Source organism: Python bivittatus, unplaced genomic scaffold (assembly GCF_059951505.1).
Source record: "Python bivittatus isolate LINGU-HERP-01145 unplaced genomic scaffold, Pbiv_v1 ctg000850_np1212, whole genome shotgun sequence".
NCBI classification, from domain to species: Eukaryota; Metazoa; Chordata; class Lepidosauria; order Squamata; family Pythonidae; genus Python; species Python bivittatus.
In genome coordinates this window covers 66,351,870-66,379,498 of record NW_028277112.1, presented here as the reverse complement: position 1 = coordinate 66,379,498, position 27,629 = coordinate 66,351,870, and the positions used below count along the sequence as shown (strand labels likewise).

The 27,629-nt window shown below is 39.1% G+C and overlaps 1 protein-coding gene across 1 annotated transcript in view; it reads right to left on the bottom strand.

Moving 5' to 3' along the window:
* Positions 1-27,629, bottom strand: part of SHB (SH2 domain containing adaptor protein B) — a 142,197-nt gene that overhangs the window by 42,359 nt on the left and 72,209 nt on the right. The window contains exons 3-4 of the mRNA XM_088129830.1: positions 18,419-18,634; positions 531-705 (exon numbers count right to left, since the gene is read on the bottom strand). Coding sequence (XP_087985956.1) covers positions 531-705; positions 18,419-18,634 — 391 coding nt within the window. The remainder of the gene's footprint in view (positions 1-530; positions 706-18,418; positions 18,635-27,629) is intronic.

The window sequence follows — 27,629 nt, the reverse complement described above, 5'->3', positions numbered from 1 at the left end:
TTGCTCGTATCTAAAACAGAGTGTTACCAAAAAAAATAAAATAAAATAAATTTTTTTAGAAAAAGGCACATAATGTCCACGGATCTGAAAAGCAGCCCAAATGCTCCAAAACGCCCTTTTATGTTATAGACACAGGATATATTCTAAGGGTCACTTCATAGGTATATTTTCTAGCTGTGCATCTAAAGGCTGCCCCGTCCATTGTGGAAACAAGTAAAATTTGACTACACATGTTTGAAAACCTCATACTGCTACGAACTGGGATTGGCTACAGGGAATTGGTCCTGGCTACACTCTTCTGTTGTATGTTTTCTGACAAATCAATGTGTTTCTGCTGTGTAAGTGAGATGGCCCTTGCATGGAAGCACAGAAAGAAAAACATATCCAGTTATAGGCATAAAGTATGCAAGACAAAGCAAAGTGACTGTGTATTGGACACAGCCCTGCAAACTCCCAACATCTGCACAAAATTACTTTGATGTCAGTTTCTGCTACCCGACATTTCCCTGCACCAAGTGTCAGCAACTTACATCTGTTTTTCCAGCGGAATAGTTGGATCCACTCTCTCCCCCAGGATTCCACAGAATTCTGGGCTACCGTGTTTGATGGGTTTGAAACCTCCCCCTGGTGCCCGAAGCTGTCGGCGCCGATCACTTGAAGATGGAGAAGGTGAAGATTGCCTTATTTCTCCCCCGTTGAACTGGGCTGTAAGACATAGTCAAGCAAACTATTACCTCCAAATTAGGAAACACCCAGGAGAATTTTAAATAATGAACAGAAATGACTGATTCTAAAACAAACAGAAGTATATTATATTATATTATATTATATTATATTATATTATATTATATTATATTAATATGGCTGCCCCTCTTGCTGCAGTGACTCTGGGTGGTGAACAAGTTTAAATGGAAGCCGCAATAAGAAAAAAAAACATTAATACATGCAATTCAAAACATAATTCAAAAAGGAAATATCAGCTGAGAGTAAAAACAATATAATATAATGTAACATAACTTAACAGCAATCCACCCAGACGTCACTACTTTCATGACCACCGTGCCTGGGGAGACAACCAGGTTTTCAATGTTTTCTGGAAGATCGGCAGGATTGGGGCTGATCTGATCTCAGGTGGTAAGGAGTAGCCAATCTGAATTCCTTAACGTGGTTGATAGTTCTCCACTCCATCCCTTAATACTGACAAGTGTCAGTGAAACAAAGCAACATTTTAAAAGTATGGTTTTATTTATTCATTTCAATATAAGGGCAGGCTGACTTGGAATTTGGAATCAAGGTCATGTCAGGTTGCAGAAGACTGATTTAGCTGGCAGAAAATCAGCCCTCAAACTGCTCTTTGTGAGCCTCCATTTCCTAGTTGTATTTATTCCCAAAAGGCACTCATAAAAATCCTTGCTTGTTGTTGCTCTCTGCTGTCTTATCTAGTTGCCTTATTCTGTTATATCACAGATGATGCTGGCAGAAAAGGCTCAAATAAATAATCAGGCACAGGCGCAGTCAGTCCATTCCAGTAAGACACTGTAGGTGTTCATGCACTGTTCTGCTTATGTCTTATATGCTGGTCTTCTATCTGGCTACCCTCATAAGATGGATCAGCATAGGGTCTGATTTGACTCAAAACACACAATACCAGGACATCACTTTAACCATGATGATTGAGAATTCGGATTCCTCTAGTCCAAGTCATCTGGAGGCCATCACTTGAATCTGACAGCACGTATCACCTTTTCTCTCAGAAAAGAGAGGGACAGAACTCCAAGGATTAATTTTGAAAGAAGACAAAAAAGAATTATCTCAATTAACAGTGATAAATTAAATCTAGCACCAATCTACAATTAATTTAATATAAGAGATCTTTCGGCTTCAGAACATTGAATTCCAGCTGAAGCAAATACGGAATGTCAGCATTTGTTTATAACAAGTGCAGAACAAGCTGACCCAAAATGCCAATAAATGCTTACACCTGTGCATATCTGAACCTAGATTTTGCCTTTTTGCAAGTTCAGAAGGAAAAAAAAAAATTGCTGGGCAATTATTCACATCTAGATACTTAAAGCTTAAGTGTGTGTGTATGTGTTTGTCCAGGTATGTGCACATTTAAATTACTACTTTTATGTCTTGCTTTGAATAGACCTACATATCTATCTCTATGCACATGATTTCCACATCCCTCAGCGCAACAAAAGTAGCAGTACACAGACACATGAGACCCTCGCCAAGTCCCATTATTTGCACAGACTCCTCCTGCCTCTAATGTTTCTAAAGAATGGAGCCATCCCAGAGGTAGTCTGTGACATAGCTACCAAACCACCCAAATATTAGGATTTTCTCTTTCCATCATTCCCAGAAGTTCATAAATTGGTTGCAGGATGGGGGAACAAAGGAGAACAGAATTTCTGTGTTTACCTTGATTTTACCACAAGCAAAATAACAGATGTTATTTGAGATTGCATCTGTCTCTCTGGGACAATTTTTCCACTCTTCAGTCATCCTGCTAGCTTCTCAAGGTTCAGGAGAACTGCTCTTGAGTGTGAGTGGAAATTTGGCAAGCAGAGACTGGAGGGAAGAGTTACTCAACTTCTGCCACTATGAAGTCAGTTGTCTCCACTCCATTACACAGGAAAATTTAGTTAAGAATGGATAGCTAAGCAGTCATTCAAAGTTGTACAAGATCTAGATTTTCTTTTACAGGTAGTCTTTGCTTAACAACTGCCCTGTCTAGCAATATTTTGAAGTTCAGATAGTGCTGAAAAAGTAATTTTACGATTGGTCCTTGCACTTACAACTGTCACAGTATCCCTGCAGTCACATGGTCGAGATTTGGGCACTTTGCAACTGGTGGGCATTTACGACCATCACAGTGTCCCCTGACTTCACACCCAGCTTCCAACAAGTAGAGTCAATGGAGAAGCCAGCAGTAAAATCGCAAGTCACGGTCACATGATGTCTAGCTTAATGATCATGGGTGATTTGCTTAGTGACTGTGGCAGAAGTGAGGTCATAAGTCCGTCACGGTCATGTGACATTTTGTTGAACGACCACATCACTTAGCAATGGAGTTTCTGGTCTCCACTGTGGTCATTAAGTGAGGAATATCTGTACATTGTTAATCTGTACAGGGATTTTGTTTTTAATGAGTTGAGCAACTTTATCTACATGGGTTGAAGAGATGGAGTAAAAACGTTTAGTTAAATAAAATAAAACAGATGAAAACAGCTTTACAGGAGACTTATCCCCAAACACAGGAAGGCCAGAAGAATTAGAAGATCCCAATATCTCAGCAAAAGTAATTAACCCCCCCCCCAAAACCAACCGATTGCTAGCTGAAATTGGGTGACAGGAAATGATTTTCAGCAGTTATTACTAACTGGATACAAAATCAGGGATATTTCTAGGTAATGAGACTAAATATGTTCTAATATCACTTGTTTTATTAGTTATGAAGTTATGAAACACAATAGTCCTGATATTTGTAATGCTTCATGGTAAAGACAATAGATATATTTGAGAAAGGGGTGAGAAAGCTAGATAGCCCTTTAATATTCATTATAGGGTCAGAGAGCTGCTTTTTAATTTAACTGGTAGCTTATTTTTTAGATGGTTATAACAGGAGGGAGATTAAAGGGACCAACTGTGATTTAACTTTACAGATTTTTATAAAATGCCCTACTATCAAAGCAAGGCTTGCCATTACAGGAATACCAAGTACAAATCAAAGATACATAAACAAGACAAGCCTGGTATATTATTGTCTCAGGGCGTTTAATGGAATATTTGTCCTCAACCACCTTCATATGGAAGCCCAGGGTAGAAAGTACATGTGGCAGGGAATTAGGATTGCATTGGCTCTGACTTTCCTACCATTGGAAAGTTGGATTTCATGGTTCATTACCAAGCAAAGCACCCAACAAACCTAGGACCAGGAAGTGTGACCTCAACAGCAAACCAAGGTCCTTAAGCAAAACAAGGTCCAACATGCAACAAGAGAAAAGTAGTAGAGAAAGTACTTACTAGGCAAGGCTATATTTCACATAGTAATCCCATACAGGAGAGAGTTCAATGAGTTTCAGTGAGGATCTTGAAACCACGGATTCTTTTTTTGTGTAACTAAAGAATTCTGCATGCCACCATGCATCTCAGATCCATTAAAACTAGTGGAAGGTTCAACATTACATTTCGTGAAACATTGGCTATACTGTTTTCACTGAAGTGAAGAACTGCCACGTTCACAGTATGAAAACATAGAAGGTTCATATATGTTGCATAAAGTTATGATTAATTTTAAACATGGCACCTTGAGTAAGCTACACTAGCTGGTTTCATATAATATATTAAGCCAAAGCCAAATAAATCAGATCATGATTTAGTGTAATGTGCAACCACAGCCACAGCAAGGCTTCAGACTCAAGCTCTTTTAAAAATCTCATTTGGTTAGATTCTTTCTTTAGTCAAGCAAAACAATACGAGGATAATGAAAAAAGAGCATCAGCATCAGTATCTTTCTAGTCAGAGCTGTTGGTTGATTTATTAACAAAAGTGTTTAAAATTAATTAAAAATGAATTAAAAATTAAAATTAATAGGAAAGAGGAGGCAAAAATCAGAGTTACAGTGTATTTAATCAGGACTATTGTTTTAGCCTTGTTCAGACTCTAAATGAAATCATCTTTCACCAAGATATGCTCCACCATAGAGGGAAAGTTAGAATGGTCAGTTATAAATAAAACCGCAACAGAAATAATGCTGGTTAACAAAATATATTTACTTAAAGGTTTAAATGGCTGTAAGTTAAGCTTTATTTAATGCCTTATCTATGTAGCATCTTGTCCCCCTAGATGTGAGGTAATGAGCCAGAATTCTCTGTATGAATCAGGAAAAATGTAATCTATCCTAGTTTTGACAACTATACTTAGCAAGGCGGGGTCTAGGCTTAAATGAATAGTGTCTGAAAAATACCCTAGTGCTTCTATGTACAAAATAGATGCTTAATACAATTGTGGCCAACCTGAATACAGGAAGATTGAAGGAAGTGAGGCATACAGCATTAAATCACTATTTGCTAGGTAGTTTTACATTTTAAACCAGATTTAATAAAATAATGCTTTGCAATCTCACTTCAAAGTACTGTAGTTTTACATCTCAATTTGTTGTTACAGCTAACCAAAGTCTTCACTAAGTCAGGGGAAAAAAACCCCATATACAATATATAAATACTGTATCTGTCATGCAGTATGGGGGTAACAGTGTTTTTCCAGGTCTAAATAATTTAAAGAACATTTGGACTACGCTTACTTAGACCACCAACCTAACATATAGGAGGGAAAATAAGGGGTACAACTTAGAAGATAATTTATGTAAAATTAGACCCACATATGAAAATTGTGTACTTTTTAAATGTGCAACAAAATACAGTTGCATGCAAAAGTCTACCAAAATTGTATGTTTCTATGGATCCCTAAGGGAACACTATTTTTACATAGAACAAAGTTGAACATAACATCTTTATGCAAATTTGGATGCATATTTACAATTTATGTGTAATTGTACAGATTCAAAATAAGAAAAGTGAATATGTCATATGAAGAAGTTTGGACAGCCTTCTGGTTGATTCAGCGCGACTGTTATTAATTATCTTTTTATTATTGTAACTTTGTAAATAAAGGCCCCAAAAGTGATAGTCTTGTTAAGCCTACAATTAGCCAGGTGAAGACAATCCTATAGGTAATAAAATATTCTGGTCCTTTAACTCAGGCTAGAGCTGTTGTTCTGTCTACCTTTAACTACTGTGGGCTCTTCTAAACAACTGCCTGAGCATTTGAAAATGAAGGTAATTCACTCTTACAAAACAGTACAAGGCTATAAAAATCCCTAAATGCTTCCAGCTGGCAATTCCAACTGTGAGAAATACTATTAAGAAATAGAAGTTACAAAGAACTGTTGAAGTCAAATGAAGTTCTCAAAGATCAAGAAAACTCTCTGCTAGAACTCTGGTAGAATAGTCATATCTACAAAAAAGTACCCAGAGATTGCTGCAAACAATCTGCTGAAAAGTTTAGCTGAAAATGGAATAACTGTCCACAGTACAGTGTTGCTTATACAAAAATGATCTTCTGTATGGGACAGTTGTCAAAAGGAAACCTCTTCTCCGATCTCATCACAAAGGACATTGTCTAAAGCAGTGTTGTCCAAACTTGGCCACTTTAAGATGAGTGGACTTCAACTCCCAGAATTCAACTCCCATGCTGGCTGGGGAATTCTGGGAGTTGAAGTCCACTCATCTTAAAGTGGCCAAGTTTGGACAACACTGGTCTAAAGTATGTAAAATAAAACCCTGGTAAGCCTGCAATGTTTTGGAACAAAGTGCTTTGGAATGATGAAACAAAAATTGAACGATTCAGCCTCAACCACGCAAGAAACATTTGCAGCAAAAAGTGCAAAACATTTGAAGAAAATAACACCTTGCCAACCATTAAATATAGGGATTGCTCTATTACCCTTTGACAACCAGGAGCATAGGAAATATTGTGTGCATAGAAGAATGTATTCAGCTAAATACCAGTATATTCTTGCATCTAATGCCTCATACTCAGGGAAGAAATTGAAGCTGAAAAGAGGTTTGATATTTCAGCAAGACAACAATCTGAAACATATTTCCAAATAAACCATGAAGTACTTTTAGGAGAGAAATATAAAGATATTGTAATGGTCTTCACAGTCCTCAGACCTGAATATTAATTAGAATCTGTGGGGAGATCTTAAGCACGCAGTGCATGCAAGGAGTTTTAAGAATATTTCTGAGTTGTAAGAGTTCTTCAAGGAAGAGTGGGAAAAGATTCAAAAAGCAAGAATAGAAAGACTCTTAGTTGGCTACTTGAAATCTTTGGAAGCTGTTATTTCTGCCCAAGGAGCTATTGCAAAAACATTGAGTGAAATACTATGCATTTTAATTAACTCCACCCTATCCTCCTTATGCTGGTCTATGACCATAATTTTGATTTGATTGAATGAAAGGGTTAGGGTACCATATTTAGCATTTTTATTTGAATCTGTAAACTACTACACAAAGATAGTAGCTATACATTTAGATTTGACGAAACGTGTATTTAACATTGTACCATATAGAGGTTGTGACAGTTTCTGTTCACTCAGGGATTCATTTAAACATACAATTTGACCAGGGGTGCCTAAACTTTTACATGTTCAAGTCTACTTTGCCCTGTGACTATACAAAAAATAGACACATATGTGCTGATCATTAACATGGATATAATACCCACACAGGAAGTCTCATTTGTCATTCAGGTGAGGTGGCCCTGAATGACATTACATTAAATTATAAAAATACTTCATACAAATTAAACTATTCTAAAACTCACAGAACAATAATCAAGAAGCAAATGTGCTCAAATGATTCACAAAATTGAATTAAACTCCATATATTTATTCTGCAAAATAGCAATATTCTGTAATGTTGTTGAGAGGTATATGCATATTTCCTTAAAATTATTGCTATAATAATTAAACTACCTAATACTGCTAGCAGACAGTAATCCATTTACAATAATCTGTACATAATTAAAAGCTGCAAGCAATCATTAAATTGGAGAAGTCAGACAAGAAACTCTGTCAACTCTGTGTGAAGATAAGGAAGTCACAGTTTAAAAAACATAATTGCATTTAAAATTTCCCAAGGTTACTATGATTGTAATTTTACTATGGAAATCTGTCCATCAAATGTGGCATGATTCCAGAGCACTTCCAGATTTTTTGATTGTTAAGGAACAATTTCCTGAATTAAAGCTGGAGGCATGTTCTGCTCTTACATTATAAATGGTTTTAGAGTGCACATAAATGCCAACTGTTGTGTTTCTACACGTTATTATTCATTGTAGGTCTCTTGTCTTGAAGAGAGCAAGCGTAAAGTGCATTTTGCGTAGCTGACTCTAATGTGTCTGCATCGAAAGAGACCAACTATTCCTGTCCATGGTCATCTGCAGTGGGGTACAAGGGAGAGCAAATGATGAAACATGTGTGACATCATTGTGAAAATGTTGCAACTTTCATATCGTGTCAGACAATAGGAAGAAAGTGTGTAATTGCAGCATCTATGCGATGATGAGGTCATGTATTATGGCTTTGGTGCCACTGCAGTTTGCTGAGATACCACTGATTATCATATGTAATACATGGCTGGAGCAAAATTATTTCTCTTTAGGGGAGACTGATCAGACAGAGGAAAAATGAGTGAATTATATGGATACATCTGGCATCTTCTGGGTATACTGAGCTCACAGGATTCTTAATTAAAATATATACTGTTGCCCACTAGCAGTTCTCTTATGGCCTACTACTAATATACTCCAGCTGGCACACAGAATGGGAATTAGCAGTTCAGAACAGAAAAAGCCTCATGAAACGACCCAGCTTGCCAAGATCAGCATGGGATTTCTACAGACAGAACTGTATCGTTCCGAAACGAAAGCTTTATCCAGCAATAGAAGTCAAAAAGCATTTTGTAATCTTTAAATTGTACAAAGCCACCCCCAACAAGAAGATCCATATACACCTAAGCAACTCTAAACCATACTGAAGGAAAGTGCAACAAATACTATAGTTTTATCTCTCTCTCCATTATGAGAGCACTGCTTCATTTAGACAAAACCAAACGTGTGTGTTGTTCTATTCCAGCCTTTTCCCCTCTGGAGGCAGTACTGGATTGAATCTCCTGAGGTGATGGGAGTTCTGCAAGTCCCATCATTTCCAATGAACACTCCAATGAATCCACCTTGAGGCCATCGGATACGGGAAAGCAAACCTAATCTATCAGCTGAAGAAAAGTGACACGGAGATGGAGGGAGCAAGAAGCCCCTACACCTTCTGCTCTTTTTCTTAGCAAAAATTTAATGAAGAAGAAGGGATCCCTTTTATAACAATTCATAAATATCCAGTTTCTTACTTAGCCATGTAAATGATCATTGTAAGAAATGCATGTATTGATGTTCTTGGCAAAAACTGCATTGACTGATGTTTTCTCCCAATTATAAAAAAGTCTGTGCTAGAATCCCTGCTGATATTTGAGAGCTTCATAATACATACATTTATATTTCTTCAAATATCATATGAAACTGCCTTATATGAAATTAAAATATCTGTTCAATATTTTCTACCCTGGCTTTTTGCTTAGGACTACAAAAAATTGCAGTTGGAATCTTGGCTGATCTTAGAAAAAGCTAAGCTGGACCATATCTGGTTACTGCTTGGATAGGCGACCACAACAAAATCCCAGAGCTACATTGGGAAATTAAAAAAACAAAACAAAATCCCTTAAGAAGGCAGTGATAAACCAGTTCAGTAATACAGTGGTACCTCGGGTTACAAACGCCTCTGTTAACGAACTTTTCGGGTTACGACCAGCTCCGGCCGCAAACATTTACCTCGGTTTGCAAAGTCCGCCTCAGGTTACGAACCGGATCCGCGGCCATTTTCCCTCCCGTGACACAGTCCGTGGCCATTTTTCCGCCCCTGACACGTGGTCCGCGACCATTTTCCACCCCTGACACGTGGTCCGCGGCCATTTTTCCGCCGACACGTGGTCCGCGGCCATTTTCTGCCCGACACGTGGTCCGCGGCCATTTTCTGCCCGACACGTGGTCCGCGGCCATTTTTCTGCCCCTGACACGTGGTCCGCGGCCATTTTCCACCCCTGACACGTGGTCCGCGGCCATTTTTCCGCTCCTGACATGTGGTCCACGGCCATTTTTCCGCCCGGCACGTGGTCCACGGCCATTTTTCCGCCCCTGACACGTGGTCCGCGGCCATTTTTCCACCCCTGACACGTGGTCGTAGGGAGGGGGACTCTCCCTCCAAGCAATAGCCGCCTCCCTGTCCTCCATGCCAGAACGGATTAACGGTAATTACATTGAACCTTATGGGGAAATTTCCTTCGGGTTGCAACCAATTCGGGGTGCGACCAGAGTCACGGAACGAATTAAGTTCGTAAACCGAGGTTCCACTGTACTGCCAAGAAAAATGTCCATGTGGCCACCAAAAAACAGTGTTCAACTTGAGAGATCTCTGTCGTGCTGAGGAGTAGGCAGAGATACAGTGTTAGACAGGTAGGCAAAAATGCAGGCTTATGTTCTAAGCCAAATTGTACTTGTGATCAACATGCCTGACAATGATTTATAAAAATACATTGTCTGACTTCCTCCTCCCCTTCATAAAAAAGAAGACAGCTTCAAGGCCATGAGATTTTACATATTTTGTTACTGACAATTCAAAAATGTTTTTCAGCATATGAATGTGTCCTCTTGCTGTAGGTATTTTGCTATTGTAAAAATCACATATTAAATATCAAGATGGCTGTTTCAGTGTCAGACCAACTTCTTGTCATATATTGCCTCCAAATGAGAAGAAAAAAAATACCTTATTTAAATCACATATAATCATCATCACACCCTGTTCAAGCATTCACCAACTCTGGAAAACAATCAAACATTTGAAAACAATTCAAAGAATTTTTATGTTTGCTATGTGGTGTGCAATAGAATAATGCATTAGAATAAGAACTGCAATCAATCTACAGAGTAGCATTTTTAAAAACATAAAGCTGTCAACTGCGATGAAGAAAACAGCGTTGAGGATTTTTTTTTTTTTAAAGAGCTCTTGATAAATTTCTAATGTGCATTTTTGCAATGCTGCTAAACTTGGATGAATGAGTGGGTGAAGTTAAATGAACATCTCCAATTTTACCTACCTACAGAAGGTTTCTAAGGGTATGGAGATGCTACTCCTACAGTGAGACTCCTGTTACTGTTGGTTTTTCATATGGAAGCAGTGCATTTTACAAATAATGTTTGCCCTCAGATTAATTCAGTATGTTGAGGGGAATATAGAAAAACTGTAATAACTCTATACTTCATTTAAACAAGTAGAAAGAATGGCTGGTACTTAAATGGAAAAGGAAGAGCTCACAATGACTAACAGTCTCCTTGTGTATTAATTTACCCTGAGCTGAGTTCCAAGAGGTTCACCGAGGCTACTTCCAAGCAACTCTGCATATCACTGCACTAGCATTTCCAAAGATTCACTTGTTATTTCTATAAGATTTATGGGGAAATGTCAGTATTTGGCTTCTGCTTTAAACAAGAAGAGGAAAACATGATTATCTACTCAACACATATTTGGGATGTAATCACTTCACTCATCCTATGTGGGCAAAATACAAAAGCTGGCTGTAGGCTCATATGCTTTGCCTATGCTTCTCCAAAGTGAATGCCTCTGTTTTTTATGTATCAAAATAACATGGTTGCCTACATATCTATAAGTACATATAGCATTCAATTCTGTATGTAGTGAGCAGAACAGAGAGAAAATAATAACTTAACACTCATATTTAACGTTGGTATGCATCGGAAGAGAAAGATAGCAATTTCCACAGCTTAAGTGCTTGAATGGCATTTTAGAAGATACTGGAGGTAAGTATGAAGTTGCTTAGGTAGGCTTCTACTTTGGCTCACAAGTTAATTTGGGATTGGTTCCAAAGAGATGGGACATCAAACTTGGTAGCATAATCCATGAAGATGGAGTCTTTAGACCTGGCATTCCATTCTGTGATGTTCCATGAGAAGACAGCCAGTATTCTAAGAGTATTCAGAAGTCAATCACAGTTCCCAACAGGAGGCATTGGGGGGAACAGCACTCTCTGCTTGCCATTAGCGTGAAGGGATGCTCTTTCATTATCATTAGAGCCAGTTTAGAGTAACAGTAGATTGAGCATTGGGGTGATCAATTTGGGAAGCAGCATGAGATCCATAACCAGGCTTCTGACCATGAATCTTTGTAAATAGATAGTTGTTCCTCTCCTGCATTAGTAGGTGCATGGATCTATTACTGCCCACTGGTTTAAGTTATTATTTAATTTCAGGAGATTTAGGTTCTTTGATTATAGCAGATAATTACGAATCAACATGGCAAAGGTCATTCTGGTAAAAACTGGAACACTATGGGTTCTCAAAATATGTTATTTTGATAGTGGACTATAATTGAACGCTTCTTGCATTCAAACAATATGCTAGAGACTGGGAAGGTCAGTTGAACCTTCTGCACTACCCAGGAATGTATTTCTGAGCAGTCTACCAAGATATTTAAATCAAATAACCATCACCAAACTTCCAAAGAGCATGAACATTAGTACATTTAAATGCCTTCTTGAGGGCAAATTTTAAAAGTTCTTTATGAGCCAAGGCCGTGTTCTTGGGAAGGACCCATTAAATCCATAGCCTGTGACCTGTTATATTGCATTATAAGAACTCAAGGGCCCACTTCATAACTTGTTATTTGGTGAAGTATCTAGACAATTCTGATTTATTTATGTACAATTACTACTGTCAGACCTGTGTGATTCCTTGAATATGGCAAAAAAAATTACACAGTTTGTAAAATGTGACATTTCTTGATCACCACAACAACCTACTTATAATTTTACCTGAAATAGAAACCATTTAATTATTTTGTTAACTTGCAGAATTCCGGTCAGTGACTAAGAAAGAACAAAGACAACGTACTATTTTTTTTAATGACTTTCACTTTTATGCTAAAGCTATCAAGGCTTTTTAGAAAATGAATCTACATATGCCTGGCCTTGGATTCACGATCCAGACCTCTTGTCTAGTCTTCCCTAACTGGCACCCTCCAAATGTGTTGCAACTCTCAGAATTCCCAGCCACCATGGGCTTCCCATGCCATATTTAGGTAAAGTAGCCTCTATGTTAGATATATTTTAATATAAATAAAGCTCCTGTTGAACTAGAGACGTTTAGTCCAATGTTCAGTTTCCAGCCTCAACTAGTTGAATACTTCTTGAAGACACAGAGATCTGACAGCTAAACTCTAATTCAATTGGAAGACATCACATCAGGGAAAACTGCCCACCATAAATAAGAGATCCTATAGCAGTAGGATCATCTCCAGCTGGCTCTTCTGACCAACCCCCCCCCCATTCTTAGTTCTTCTCCTTATAGACAGCAAAGCTCAACAATTGCTTGGACAGATAAAAATGTCTGCTCATGAAACAAAGTGGTAACGAAAGCCTTATCTGTATGTCATTCGTGGCACTGTCCATGGAACCAATAATTCATTTGGCTGCCTGGCATGACTTCCCGTATTATTTTTAAAGTTTTCTGGTAAGAGTTACAAACTTATTCTGTTTCTGCTACAACAGTGTCTGTTTTCTATCCAGGGACCTTATAAAATAAATAATCCTACTGTTGAGCAAATACAAATGGAGCAAATCCATATAATTTTTTTTTGCTCTAGATAAAGAACTGCCACACTCTGCAGGTATTACGCTTAGGATATATGATTAAACCAGGTATACTGAATTCAAACAGAAATCTATCCAGGTTCATACTACCAACTGAAGCAGCAGGGTACAAAGACATTTAATGTATTTAATATGAAACTGGTTTGAAGAAAATTAAAAAGTCTCAAGTAATACATCCAATCACAATTGCACAGCAATAAAGACATCTTGTTGGCTCCCTAAGTGTGGATTAGAATAAATATCACTTAATTCATGAAAAAGGAGCAGACATGGTGCATTTTGTTCTATTGAGCAATAAACCAATTTTGACTGCTGTTTCTGTTGCATGTTTAGATGCTGAAGCCATAATTTCACATGATGTCCGATTTGAACAATTCCATGCAGCAGGAAACTACGAAGCTATACCCAAACTGAGGCAAGTTCCTGCCACAGAAATCCATCACTGTTTCCTTACATGTGCCAGTAACCCAAGGTCATTTGAGGCAGACTATTCCTGCTCAATTATCAGGCTCAAATTATCCTACTTGGGCACATTATGCGAAGACCTAACTCTCTGGAGAAGGCTCTAATGCTGGGAAAAATGGAAGGAAAGAGAAGAAGAGGATGACCAGCAGCAAGGTGGATGGACTCACAGTGGCAATAAGCTTTAAAGTTGTGATGGTTATCTTTTTTAAAAAAAAATTTAAAAGACTAATTTTGCGGGAGTAAAACCAGGATTATTAGAGCAAAATCTATTTTTCTCCTTTATGAAAGCCAAGCTGGAAAGTAACAGGTGGTTATTTTGTTCCAGGTGCTTAAGCCTTGATGCCATTGCTTCGTAATTTGATGGTTTTAACCTTGCTCTGAGAGCAGGTTGTTCTGAATATATAGATATATTTGGTTCTTTATATTAATGTCCTGAGAAGTAACGTTGTGGTAGCTTAGTATAATTTAAAAATGAGAAAGAAGTGAAATATTTAAGAGAATAGGTTTGACTAGAAATAATTTAATTAGTAAAATAATGCTCAGTGTTTTCTTTTTTAATTAATCAACAGAACAGGCCTAGTCATGCAGCAGAATGGAGTAACCTGTTTCAGACTGCCCAAAGAAGGAAGGGAGGAAGGAAAGAAAGAAAGAAGGAAGATATCTAAATGAACAAAACTGCTTAACGTTTTGACCTCAGTGATGACAGCTAGGAAGTCATTTCAAGTAGTAAAATGTTTTGGGCCTTCATTGATAATAAAAATAATGTCGAATACCTGTCAGTCTTCCAAACAGTCCTGCTGAAACACTGGTTGGAAGAGGCTTAATTCTAAGCAATTGAGTACAGTGGTACTTAAAATTTTGTGAACCCTTTTGAATTTTCAACATTTTTGCATCAATATGACCTAAAACGTGATCTGCTCTCCACACAAGTCCTACATTTAAATAAAGAGAACCCAATTAAACAAATGAGTCAAACGCTTTATACCTGTTCATCAATTTATTTTAAGAAAATTATTCAAAGCTACATATTTGTGTGTGGCAAAAAATATGTGAACCTCTAGGATGAACGGTTCATTTGAAGGGGAAGTTACAGTCGGGTGTTTCAATCAATGGGAAGATAATGAGATGTGAGTGTGTGAAGTCCTGCCTTATTTAAAGAACAGGATTCTGGGCATTCACTATCAAAGTCTGATCTTCATAACACAGGGATGTGTGATGGCTCAAAGAGAGGAGATTTCTGAGGACTTCTAAAAAACAGTTGATGCTCACCAGGCTAGAAAAGGTTACAAAACTATTTCCAAAGAGTTTGGACTCCACCTGTCCACTGTGTACAAATGGAGTCAATTCAACACCATAGTTACTCTCCCCAGGAGTAGTCAACCAACCAAAATCACACCAAGAGCAAGGTGTGTAATACCCCAGGAGGTCTCAAAGAACTCCAGGGTAACATCTAAGGTACTAAAGACCACTCTTGTATTGGCAAATGTCAGTGTTCAGGACACCACCATCAGGAGAACACTGAATGATAATGGAGTGCATGGCAGGGATGCAAGGAGAAAGTAACTATTCTCCAAAAAGAACACTGCTGCCCATCTAGTTTGCAAAAACCATGTGGATAAGCCAGAAGGCTATTGGAAGAACGTTTTGTAGATGGATGAGACCAAAATAGAACTTTCTGGCTTCAATGAAAAGCATTATGTTTGGCAAAGACAAACAATGCATTCCAGCATAAGAATCTTATTCCACCTGTGAAACATGGTTGTGGCAGTATCATGGTTTGGGCCTGCTTTGCTGCCTCTGGACCAGGCTGGCTTGCCATCACTGATGGAATTATGAATTGTACCAACAAATTCTACAGGAAAATGTCAGGCTATCTGTCCATGAACTGAAACTCAAGAGAAAGTGAGTCATGCGGCAGGACAATGACCCAAAACACACAAGTCATACCACCAAAGAATGGTTAAAGCAGAAGAAAGTTAATGTTTTGGAATGGCCAAGTCAAAATCCTGAACATTCTATAGAAATGTTGCAGAATGACCTGAAGTGGGCAATTTGTGCAAGGAAGCCCACCCTCATCTCTGAGTTGAAGCTGTTCTGTAAGGAGGAATGGGCTAAAATTCCTCCAAGCTGATGTGCAGGATTGATTAACAGTTATCAGAAAGGTTTAGCTGCAGTTCTTGCTGCCCAAGGGGGGGGCATACCAGTTACTGAAAACAAATGTTCACATAATTTTGCCACACACAAATATGTAGCTTTGAATAATTTTCCTCAATAAATACATGAACAAGCATAATATTTTGACTCATTTGTTTAACTGGGTTCTCTTTATTTAGTTTTAGGACTTGTGTAGAGAACAGATCACGTTTTAGGTCAAATTTATGCAGAAACATTGGAAATTCAAAAGGGTTCACAAACTTTTAAGACCCATTGAGTATATGTCTCTCTCCCCAAAATGAGAGCATTCTTAAAACACCATGACATCTTTAAAAAATTAGAGGAGAAATCTACAATATTCGTGAGGGCATTTGGCTTCTTCCTTGTGGCTACAGTCCTGAGTACTAAATACCTCTTTACTCTTAGTATGTACTGGATGAGCAAAACGGCTAATTAGAATCTTCAGTTAAGCAGAAAATCAGCACAAAGCATTAGCAGACATGCACAGAAAAAGTCACCATTGATATAAATTGCTCTTTATCTCCTACAAATGCAGTTTCACACAGGTTAGAAGTTCTGCTCTCTTCTACAGAACAATTTCTAACAAACAGATGTTGTCTCATTAATTGCAGCCAAATTAAGCATAACATCAAAATATAACCCTCTGCCCAGAAATCTGGTTAGGGAATCTTTTCTGTAACAACAACTGCCTCAACACACTTGTACCAGGAATTCAATTAACAATAAGGAATCATTCCAGAATCTGGTCATATATTTATGAGTTACTGTAGCATTCATTTCAAATGAAAGGAAATGAGGTAGCATCTCCTCAAGGCTTATTATACACCAGTGTTTCTCAACCTTGGCAACTTTAAGACGAGTAGACTTCAGCTCTCAGAATTCCCCAGCCAGCATCGCTGGCTGGGGAATTCAGGGAGCTGAAGTCCACTCGTCTTAAAGTTGCCAAGGTTGAGAAATACTGTTATACACAGAAAGGCAATCCCTTAGACAGCAGAAGGATCTACAGCTCTAGTCTGCATCTCCATGAATAAGGAAGGGAGTTCATTTCTCCTGCCAGTCAGCTTGGTTAAGCTTTTGTAGGAGAATAAATGTATGTGAAATTAAAAAGCAATGAGGGTTTTAAAACGACTCAAATTCAATTCAGAAGGACACAGTAAGGAAGGGCAAATGTGCTCTGTGATACATCTTTGGGAGGGTATGGACAGACTCTAGTAGCAGATGCCTGGGCACATCAAGGCACAAACCTATCTGCTATAATCTATTCATCTATCAGGGGTTTTGGATACAAATATGTATATAGAAAATGGCAGTGAGAGAGGAATTCCCCCACCAAACAGAGTAGCATCAGAGTCAAAGTACTGAAAGCCAAAGTAACTTTTGCAATGTGATAAAAGCAATACTAAAAACTGCTCCTGAAATTTCATCTAATGTGCCCATTTCTCTCAGCTGATATAATAGAGCCCCATTTCCTATCTTACATGCGCTTCAAGATATACTGGATAATGGGCTTCTGATCAATCAGGCCTTCACAACAAGGTGTGTTGAATAATCTTCTAAATGACTGTGCAGCAGGTGTATCTGTAATCTGAGCCTATACATGACTGATACTAAACCATAATCTCTGCCTTTTGGGTTGTCAGATTAATTCACTTTCAAAAAGCTTTACTTTCAGGTAAGAGAAAATTAAGAACTCTCTCCATGACTGTCACTCCTTCAAAAATCCAACCTTTTATGAAAATTTAAGTTAGTAATTGTGAAGTTGAACATGGAACAGGCCTAAGACCTTGAAAATCATCATTATTTTGGCTCTAATAAAACATACAGTAAGCAAATGTTACTGGATTGTTCTGTCCCTATGAAATTCAGTCCTGCAACCACAAATCCATCCATGATAGCACTGACAGATTCCTATCTATGATTTCTTTCCCCCTGTTTTCAGCTTCGGAAGGTTTGACAGATTTGGTTGAAGAGACAGCTATATTATGTGCAGATGTCACATCATGAAACCTAGCTACTGACAAACTGACTACAAACTGAATAGACCACAATTCCCCAGTATCTTCTAACACCTAGCCATGTTACCAGATAAAACCAAAGGTGGGATAAGAATTCAGATGCGGGGTTATGCCTGCTTCTAGAAAAGGCTTTTAATGGTCCTCTGCAGGATAATGTACATTCCATTGTCTGAATCTGTGCAGAGTGCCCTGTAGCTATGACCCAATCTTGACAATTTCCCTTGTCTGTTGTTCAGAAGCACGCTGCCTCCGAACAGCAAAGATTTCTGTTTGGTTTTCTTAGACACAATAATATACACCAGATACCACAAAATCCTTCTACAGTATTATACAGTACTCAAAAACAGCACCAACACTCCATACTTTAATGTCTCCTGCAAGACACAAAACAGAATTGCAATGATTTCCTCCAGAGGATCTCACCTGCTAAGGCAGGAATGGTGACCTTATTCCATTCCCACGGCTGGTCATACTCATCTGCAGGCCTGTCGTCATCTTGTGGCAACTTGCTCTCTCTTAAGCGCTGACTCACAGCACTTTCTGAATCTGATTCCACACCGTTGCCTTCAGGTTCATAAGGTGTGTCATAGAGTTGGATGTCTTTTTGCTGGGGCTTCACATTGTCTTGCCTCTGTAACTCTGTCAAAATGGGAAAATAATTGGATTAATTTTTCTGCTACCATCAGCAGGCAAGAAAAAAAAAAGTCTAGGCAGCTTACTAAAAGGGAGATGAATATAAACATTAAACAAACAGCAACAAGAACAGTGTGGATATGTAAGCTGCTAAAGGTTTCCAAATTTAGCTTCTCTCATACTGTAAAAAGAAGAAACAGAACAAAGTCTCCAATAACAATTTACCAGATGGCAATGTAACTCAACCAAAATGCCAGGAAAGTTAAGAATCTATAGGAAATAGGTTTCTATAATTTCAGCAACATTTTAGAGTAGAGGTGGAGAAAGCACAAGTCAAGGACTTAGGTATGACCCACCAGAATTCCTTGTGCAGTTCCTTGCACCCACCAGAATGGCTGGGCCAACATTTTCATCTACCCCCCGCCTTTTTTTTTGGCTATAAATTCCTTCAGTCTTTCAGAGGTTTAGATACACATTTCGTTCCTTAAATTTCCTGAAATGGCCAAAAAGAGTCCTGGTTTCTTATGCACAAACACACACACACAGTCTGATGCAGCCCCTGAGCTGATGAAATTGCACCTTCCTGGCCTATAGTATGCTCCTCCAATGTGCTGGCATCTAGATGTGATGATCAACAATGCTAAAAATTCCCACAAACACATCTGGAAGCAGTCTGTGGGGGAAGGCTGCTTTAGAAAAAGCCCAAATAATTTACAACCCAACGAATCTAATACAGGTCATGAAGCTTGTATTATAGCCTGCTAGTTGTTATAATGCCATGGTTCAAGAAAAACAGAAGAATGACGGCAAGGTGCTGTATTTGCATAGAGCCAGTTTAGGTACACAGATATCAAAACACCTTTAAGTTGTTCTGAATTTCAATTGTATTCAGTAGGTGTAAAGGGTTTCCCTGAAAGTGTTATCAAAAGACACTTTCCCCTTTATAAGCTGTGCTCCAAGCACTATGTTAACATGATGGATTTTGACAGCTTTGCCTGGTACAGAATATCTAAGTACCAACTCTGCATAAGAGGTAGAACTGGGATACTTTTTATCATGAAATTTATCATGCAATTGCTACTATTGCTCTAAGCTTTAAAATGCATCTTGGTATGATTGAGGAATTGTAATGTGTAGTAATTCAACTTACTAGGGCTTCTGGCTTTAAATCAAATGAGTATTGTGAACAAAAAGGCTTTGCAGAAGCTACTTCAAATTTTCTTTGAATATTACATCACATGGTCTAGGATTTGTGATTATTAATATTATCTTTTAATTTCTTAATTCTAATGAAAAAGTCTGTAAAATCATGGATATTAAGCAAACTGAGTTTGGCAACAATACAATGGATTCTTTTAAATTTTATTTATTTATTTATTAATCAAATTTATATAGCCTCCCTCCCATCTCATGAGAAGTGGCTGTGGGCTTCGTAGAATAATTAAATAAAAACAATACGTATATAAAAACAAGCAATTAAAAATATAAGAAGTCAACATTAATTAAGATTAATTAAAGATATTTTAATCAATTAAGAGATTAATTAAAACTAAAATATATATACAAATCCCAAGCAGAGAGAGAGAAAGTACATCTACCTCAATAGTGGAGCCATCTAGATTTTGTTATGTTAAATAAAATGTAACTTGCTGGTGTAGGTCATTAAACTGGGATGTCCAGACTAGCACTTTCCTGCATGATGATTACCATTCTACATTTACTTGTCTACTAATTTTATTTTAACCTTTGCCCCCTGGATATGATATGACTGATATTATACATTTCCATTCTGCCTTTTCCTCCAGGAAATCAAAGCATCATTCTTAGGCATATTTTATTTTATCTTAACATTGTTATGGGGGAGTTACATCAACAATATGCAACTCGTCCAAGGACATCTGGAGAATTTCACTGGTGAAAGTTAAATGTTCTGGAAATAAATCTTGCAAATTCTTGAAGAGGTGCTGTTTACACATCCAACTCTTCTATTCATCCAGCTCTTCTACTGAATGAGTCACTGATGGTAATAACTAGCAGCATATTCCCCTTTCCAGAGTCATCTGAGTCATGCTATTCAAATGCCAGGAAACTTCCCCTGGCACAAACTGTGGTGTCAGATAACTATCTTGGTGGACAGACTATCTGACAGAAAGACAGAAAATAAAGTTTTTGTCTGTCTGTCTATCTGGATTTCTCTGTGTCTACCCGTGAATTTAAGGTCAAGGTGTGTGGTGGGTGTCCCTGCTCCCTGAAGTGAGTAGCCACCCATGAGGGAAGGTCACTCCCAATTGTGGTATTCCAAGTATGGACATCGCCCCCCAACACATCTTTGCAATAATTTTTTTACCTTGGAAAAGAAAAGGAATCCCAATACTGTAGAGGCATTTTGAAATTATGCATGGCATGGAAAAATGGACATGGAGATACTCTGACTTGGCTCAGGCAAAGAATTTAAAGAGTGGCAGATTCAGGACTGAAAAGAGGAAGTCCTTCTTCAAAAGCATCTAGTTAAACTTCAGAATTCCATACGATGATGTGACAATTGGCAATTTAGACTGCTTTCAATGGAAAAAAAATCATGGTAATAGGAAATAAAGCTAGAAACAGCTAAAATTCCTTCAGTGTCAGAGGCAGACTGACTCTCACCAACACCTGCTTGATATCTGAGCCCTAATATACCTCTGTCTGGCTTACAGGCTTTCGAAAGGCATCTGACTGGCCACTATGGGAACAACATGTAGAATCTGATCATCTTCTGTTTAGTCAGTAGGAGACTTTTGTTCTTAACATAGACAGAGGATCCCTAGAACAGCAGGACAATTTGTGTGTGTGTGTGTGTGTGTTGCTTATGCTTCTGTCATCATATTGTATTTCTGGATATATATTGCAACTACTTCCTGCATCCTTCCCCAACTTGGATGAGAGCAGTGCAGACAGAAGAAAGGATCATGCGAATAATGGAATTGGCTTAACTCCACTCCAATACTGTATCTAATGGACTGTTTCTCCAGTGGTAGCAAATGACTGCCACTGGGAACAATATGGCAAACCCTTATTGTCAGAGAATGATTCTATGCTGTATGACGCACTGCAGAAGCATTTCGTAGCATCTCTGCAGTTTGGTGTGGTGGTTAAGGTGGTGGCTTAGAAACCAGGAGACGGTGAGTTCTAGGTCCCCCTTAGGCATGAAAGCCAGCTGGGTGGCTTTGGGCTGGTTACTGCCTCTCAGCCCAACCCACCTCACAGAGTTGTTGTGTGGAAAATAGGATATAGGAGTACTAGGCATGTTTGCCGCCTTGACTTATTTATACAGAAAGGCGGGATAAAAATATAATACTAATAGTAAGTAATATAATAATTATATGCTCTTCCTATGTAAATCCTGCTCATGGACAATGACTGCTATTTTACTAGTAATTAGTAACCATTCCCCCCTGCCCTCTCCTCTTGATGCATAGCTCTGAAGAACTGACTATTCTTTAATTGCCATTAGGATGGCAATTAAAACAAGCCTGATTCAGTCCTGAGCAAGACTCCAAAATGCACTGACCTCAACAGATCATTGTTAAGACATGCATCTACATATATTGCCCACAGGTTCAGATTATTAATAACACTGGTACCTGTGCTCCTATTATGACTGAGATTGTTACTTTCTGTTTATTTTTAGAAATTACTGCTAAGTAAGTTTTTCTTTAACCTGATTTGTCAGTAGTGATAACGTGTTGAAAATGAAGCTTCTGGTACAATTGATACCTTGTACCATTTTATTTGCCTTGGGAAGAAGAGACATTAAAACTACACTGGTCTTAACTGACCAGCCAAATGGCATTACTTAGCCGTCCTTGATAGGTTGGGGGGCAATAGGGAATCCCAGACCGGTAAGTTAGACTGGAAAATAAAAGAATATATTCTGGAAGAAGGCAATGGCAAAAGTGTTTCCACACTATTGGCAATAAAACTATGTGGATGTAGTGTCTGATGGAAAAGTGACTTTACTTATCATTAATTGTATACGGTTATTATGTCCAGTTCCCTCAATAGCTTTCAACCAAAATGAGTAACTGCACGAACGCTGTCATCAGATGTACCAATCTGGTTACAATCTATGGCTTTTTATAACATAGGCTGGGTCAATCAGCATTATTGGCTGTGGAAAATTTGCCCACCCTGCTTTGGGTATTAGGCAAATTAGGCAGCCAATTTGCCTTAGGGGCAAACCATTTTTCCATATGCGACTGAATAGTGGCCATGCATCTAAATGGGAGGAAATAAAGGGGAATCCATTGGAAAGGCTGCTAAATAAGTACCTCATCTGATCATTCTGATATCGTCTGTGTCTGTGTATGTGTGTGTGGTGGGGAAATCTCATTATCGAATCTGGGTTCCCCTCCTGTAGTCTTTGTCTCATATCAGTGCTGTGAGAGGCTATGCAACCATCCTCTTCTCCAATATAAAAGGTATTATTGCCTCTTTCAGACAACCCATTCAATTTCCTCCAAAAGGGAAAAGAGGAGAAAAAAAGAGGATGAAGTATTCATAACAAGGTATTTTTAGCAGCATGACACAAAAATCCAGCCAATGACAGAACACCTTATCTCCACTGTAGATCGTCAGGGAATAGACAATTCTGTACCAGGAACACAGAGTAACCACTCTTGATTTAACCAATAAGCAGGTAAGGAATATAGGCTGCAGGAATAATGATCAGGTGGCACGCTATGGGCCATACGTTAATTAAAAGCTCCTTTGGGCTCCAAGTCTGCCTATTTTGACTCTGCGTGATTCAGTGCCCCTTTTCCTTTCAGTTCCCACTCAGCCACATTTCTTCTGCATTTTGTGTGACTTGATTATTCAAGATAAAGAGAGTGAGACGTAACGTAATCCACAGTCCTCAGAGAAGGCTGCTCTATTCTCCTTGGCGTTAGCATGCTCAAGGGTTGCCTCTTCCCAGTCTGAAAACAAGCACAAACAGAGCTACAAGGAAAGCGGAGACTTTCCTGAAGGAGCAGAATTCCTACTGATACACTGCAAAGATAAATTTTAGTGGATGTAAGAAAGAAGTGTGTTTCTGGTTTTCCCTTAAAAGAAAGTGTCTAAGTCAGTGTTGTCCAAACTTGGCCACTTTAAGATGAGTGGACTTCAACTCCCAGAATTCCCCAGCCAGCCATGGCTGGCTGGGGAATTCTGGGAGTTGAAGTCCACTCATCTTAAAGTGGCCAAGTTTGGACAACACTGGTCTAAGTGATCTGAAGTTGGGTAAATCAGGTCTATCTCTTGTTCTGTTCAGAAATGCAACAAGTGAAAGGGCATTTTCTTTTTCCCCTGAAAGAAACAGAACACAAAACAGGAGTGATAGGTTATTCCAGACTCACTATTACATCCCAAGGAAGTAGCTTTCCTTAAAGGAGGAAACGACAAACATTGGAGAGAATTGCTACTGAAGAATTAGTCACAGAATTATAGAAGGTAGGAACAGCTGCCGCCAGGCCAAGGCTACTATAATCTGACTGCAACCCACTGTGTTTTATGGATACTCCAGACAAATTTTCCCCTTTTCCCTGGAAACCCTGTTCGGAAGATAGTTGTTTCGAATGTTATCACAGAGACATGCCAGAATGGAGCTATACATTTTATCAAAAGAGCAACATCAACTCACATTGTGATTGTTGGCCAAAAAGAATTGTGCTCTGCCATGGAGAAGCAACTTACTGTGGACATACCACCGCAAATAAATTAATGAGGGGAGGAAGAAGAGAGTGAGAGAGAAGGCACAATCCTACAATCCATTTCAAGCACCAGGTATTTCTTGAAACATATTACTGTGCTCGCCAGCAATATCTGAACTTTTCCTATCTGAAAGAACCTTTAATCATGGGATGAAAAGATTTCCCTGACTATTCCATAGCCATGTTCAGTAATGTGGCCTCCAGGGTAGGCTTGAGCCCCCAAACTTCCCTATTTTTGGAAATTAGGCACCAAAAAATAAACGGAAGGCGATCAATTTGGAATAAGAGACAATTTCAGTCCAGTACGAGATCTCCCTCACACACCATTCTCCCACACACCTTTACAATGAATTCCTTTGAACCAGTTAATTCCATAAGGCAGGTGCAGCAGTCATGTTGGCTCTCACATTTAGGAGCAAGATCCAGAGCCAGGCTTGGAATTACGATCCTTTTTCTCTCAATACCAAATGTCTCCTTCACAATTCAAAGTTCACAAATATTAGCCAGTGTAAAAGAGTAAGTAAGATTTAATTTGCACTTTTGCATTAAGTTTTGGTTGAAGAAGCATTCTGGCTAACTTTAACCTTAACACTGAAATGTAAAACCTTAATGCCTTAAAATGAGAGCCAGTTTGGTGCAGTGGTTAAGACATCAGGCTAGAAAGCGGGAGACCGTGAGTTCTAGTCCCACCTTGGGCACAAAGCCAGCTGGGTGACCTTGGGCCAGTCACTCTCTCTCAGCCCTAGGAAGGAGGCAATGGCAAACCACTTCTGAAAAACCTTGTCAAGAAAACTGTAGGGACTAGTCCAGGCAGTTGCGATGAGTCAAAAATGGACTTGAAGGCATAAATAATAAATGTCTTAAAATAAAGAAACAGCAACATAGGATTCATAGAGAAGAGAGCTCCCTCTCTACCAGTTCTGAGTAACTTGGGATTGCTTTTCAGGAGTCTAATTCGCACAAATTAGTTCATCATCAACAACTGCAACTGTAAGTATGGCTACAAGAGCCAGTCTGCTAAAAAATGGATGGTGATAATTTTCTGTATCTCCTTGCTGCCATTCTATGGTTGAAAGAGTCTGGATATGGTAGACCTGGAGTATTTTAGCACAACCCAATCAGTAACGAAGTTCTTGTACATGCATTCTCAGTGGGCTTTTTTGAGAATGCAGGGAATATTTCTGGTAATTACTTAGATAAGAGTCACTTTCTGGTACCGAAGACTAGTGTGAGGACTTGGCTCACCTTCCTAGACAGAACACAAGAAAAGCTGGCATGTGATGGAAATTCTGTCCCAGCATTTCCTACAGTCTTTAAGGAGGAAGCTATCTAGGGATTTAAAAAGTGTGTAATCATTTGGTACTGGGCCAAGCATGGCATGAATAAACATTGCAGCAGAAATCAAAGTGTGGTATATTTCACATCTTGCAAGAACTGTGTTTGACAAATGAACCACAAAGCAAATTACTGAAGGCTTATAAAGTTTAAGATTTCCCAAGCTCTCAGTGCACAACAAGTAATGAAAACAAAAATGTGGATGTGGATGTATGTGGAGAAATGAAGTTACCGTTGCAATTTCTTCAGACACAAATTCTCTCTCTGGTCATTTTCTTTCTCTCATCCTTAGCTTTTTCCTTTCCCAGTCCCAGCTTTTTTTACCTCATTGCTCTCATCTTTCCAGCTGGGTCTTCTGCTCACCCTACCTTAGATATCCTGCCACTAATACTAAAACTTTAACCAGAAACCCAACCTGAAGGTTACAGAAGCTGAATCTCAAGTGATATCCTCAATCAGATACAGTGGAACCTCGGTTTATGAACTTAATTCGTTCCGTGACTCTGGTCGCACCCCGAATTGGTCGCAACCCGAAGGAAATTTCCCCATAAGGTTCAATGTAATTACTGTTAATCTGTTCTGGCGTGGAGGACAGGGAGGCGGCTATTGCTTGGAGGGAGAGTCCCCCTCCCTACGACCACGTGTCAGGGGCGGAAAATGGCCGCGGACCACGTGTCAGGGGCAGAAAAATGGCCGCGGACCACGTGTCAGGGGTGGAAAAATGGCCGTGGACCACGTGTCAGGGGCGGGAAAATGGCCGCGGACCACGTGTCAGGGGTGGAAAATGGCCGCGGACCGTGTCATGGGGGGGGGGGAAATGGCCGCGTATCCTGTTCGTACCCCAAGGCGAAGTTCGCAAACCGAGGTAAATTTTTGCAGCCGGAGCTGGTCGTAACCTGAAAAGTTCGTTAACAGAGGCATTCGTAACCCGAGGTACCACTGTATAACAAGTTGCAGGATACCTGCAGGACCGCATCTCCCCACTAGAGTTAGCCTGACCAGTCTGGTTGTTTTGGGAGAAGCAGGTATTTGTTCCTTATTTCCAGGAGATTAGGGGGACTGAAGCCTGGGACACTGTGTGGAGGAAAGAGAGAATGGCCTTGAAGGACAGTGGTAAGATCCATTACCAAAGATACAATCAGACAAGTGTGGACTGAGCCCATTCCAAGAAACTAACTTGAGAAAATGCCTCAGACAGGCCCCTCCCTAAATCACACAAAGATACAGTAAAGTGAGGGAGAAGGGAAGCACATTCAGACTTGTAAGATTCTGTAACTACCGCTGTTGTAATAAAAGTAGCTTTAGACCTATATGGCATTGGTTTCTTAATCTGGTCTACCCTATAGGGCTGACACATTGCTTCTTTATGATATGGGTGGCTTCCCGGAATGGCTTCCCTTGGATGCTTGTTTGCCCCCAACATTATCTGCCTGGGGGGGGGGGATGACCCCAAGTACTGTTTTGGTTTGTTTATTTTTTATGTATTTGCTGGATATGTTCTTTGGCATTATTAAGTTTTGTTGTTACTGTGAGCCACTGAGGATCTGTTTCTAATTGTGGTGGGATACAAATCGGATTTTCCTTCCTGATATGGTAGTTCATCCATTTCAGGTGCAGAATAATCCATCATTCTTTGTTCTTCCTCAAAAGAATAAAAAATACAGAGTATGAGCTGGAAAATATATATCATCATGTTCGGTCACCTGAATACTCTGATTTATGGCCCTCAGGACTGTTTTGCCACAGTGTATGACTTGGGGAATGGGGTAAAGCAATGAGAGCCCTGTTGATACTGTGGGTCCCTGGGATTATTTTCTCAGTCGGTATTCACTTTGGCCCCTGAGACGATTGCTGCCACAGGATGTCTGCTAGAGGGACTTGATAAGTTGTACATCAGGATGTGGGAAAACCTTGGTAGTGAAGGAGATTCCCTCACT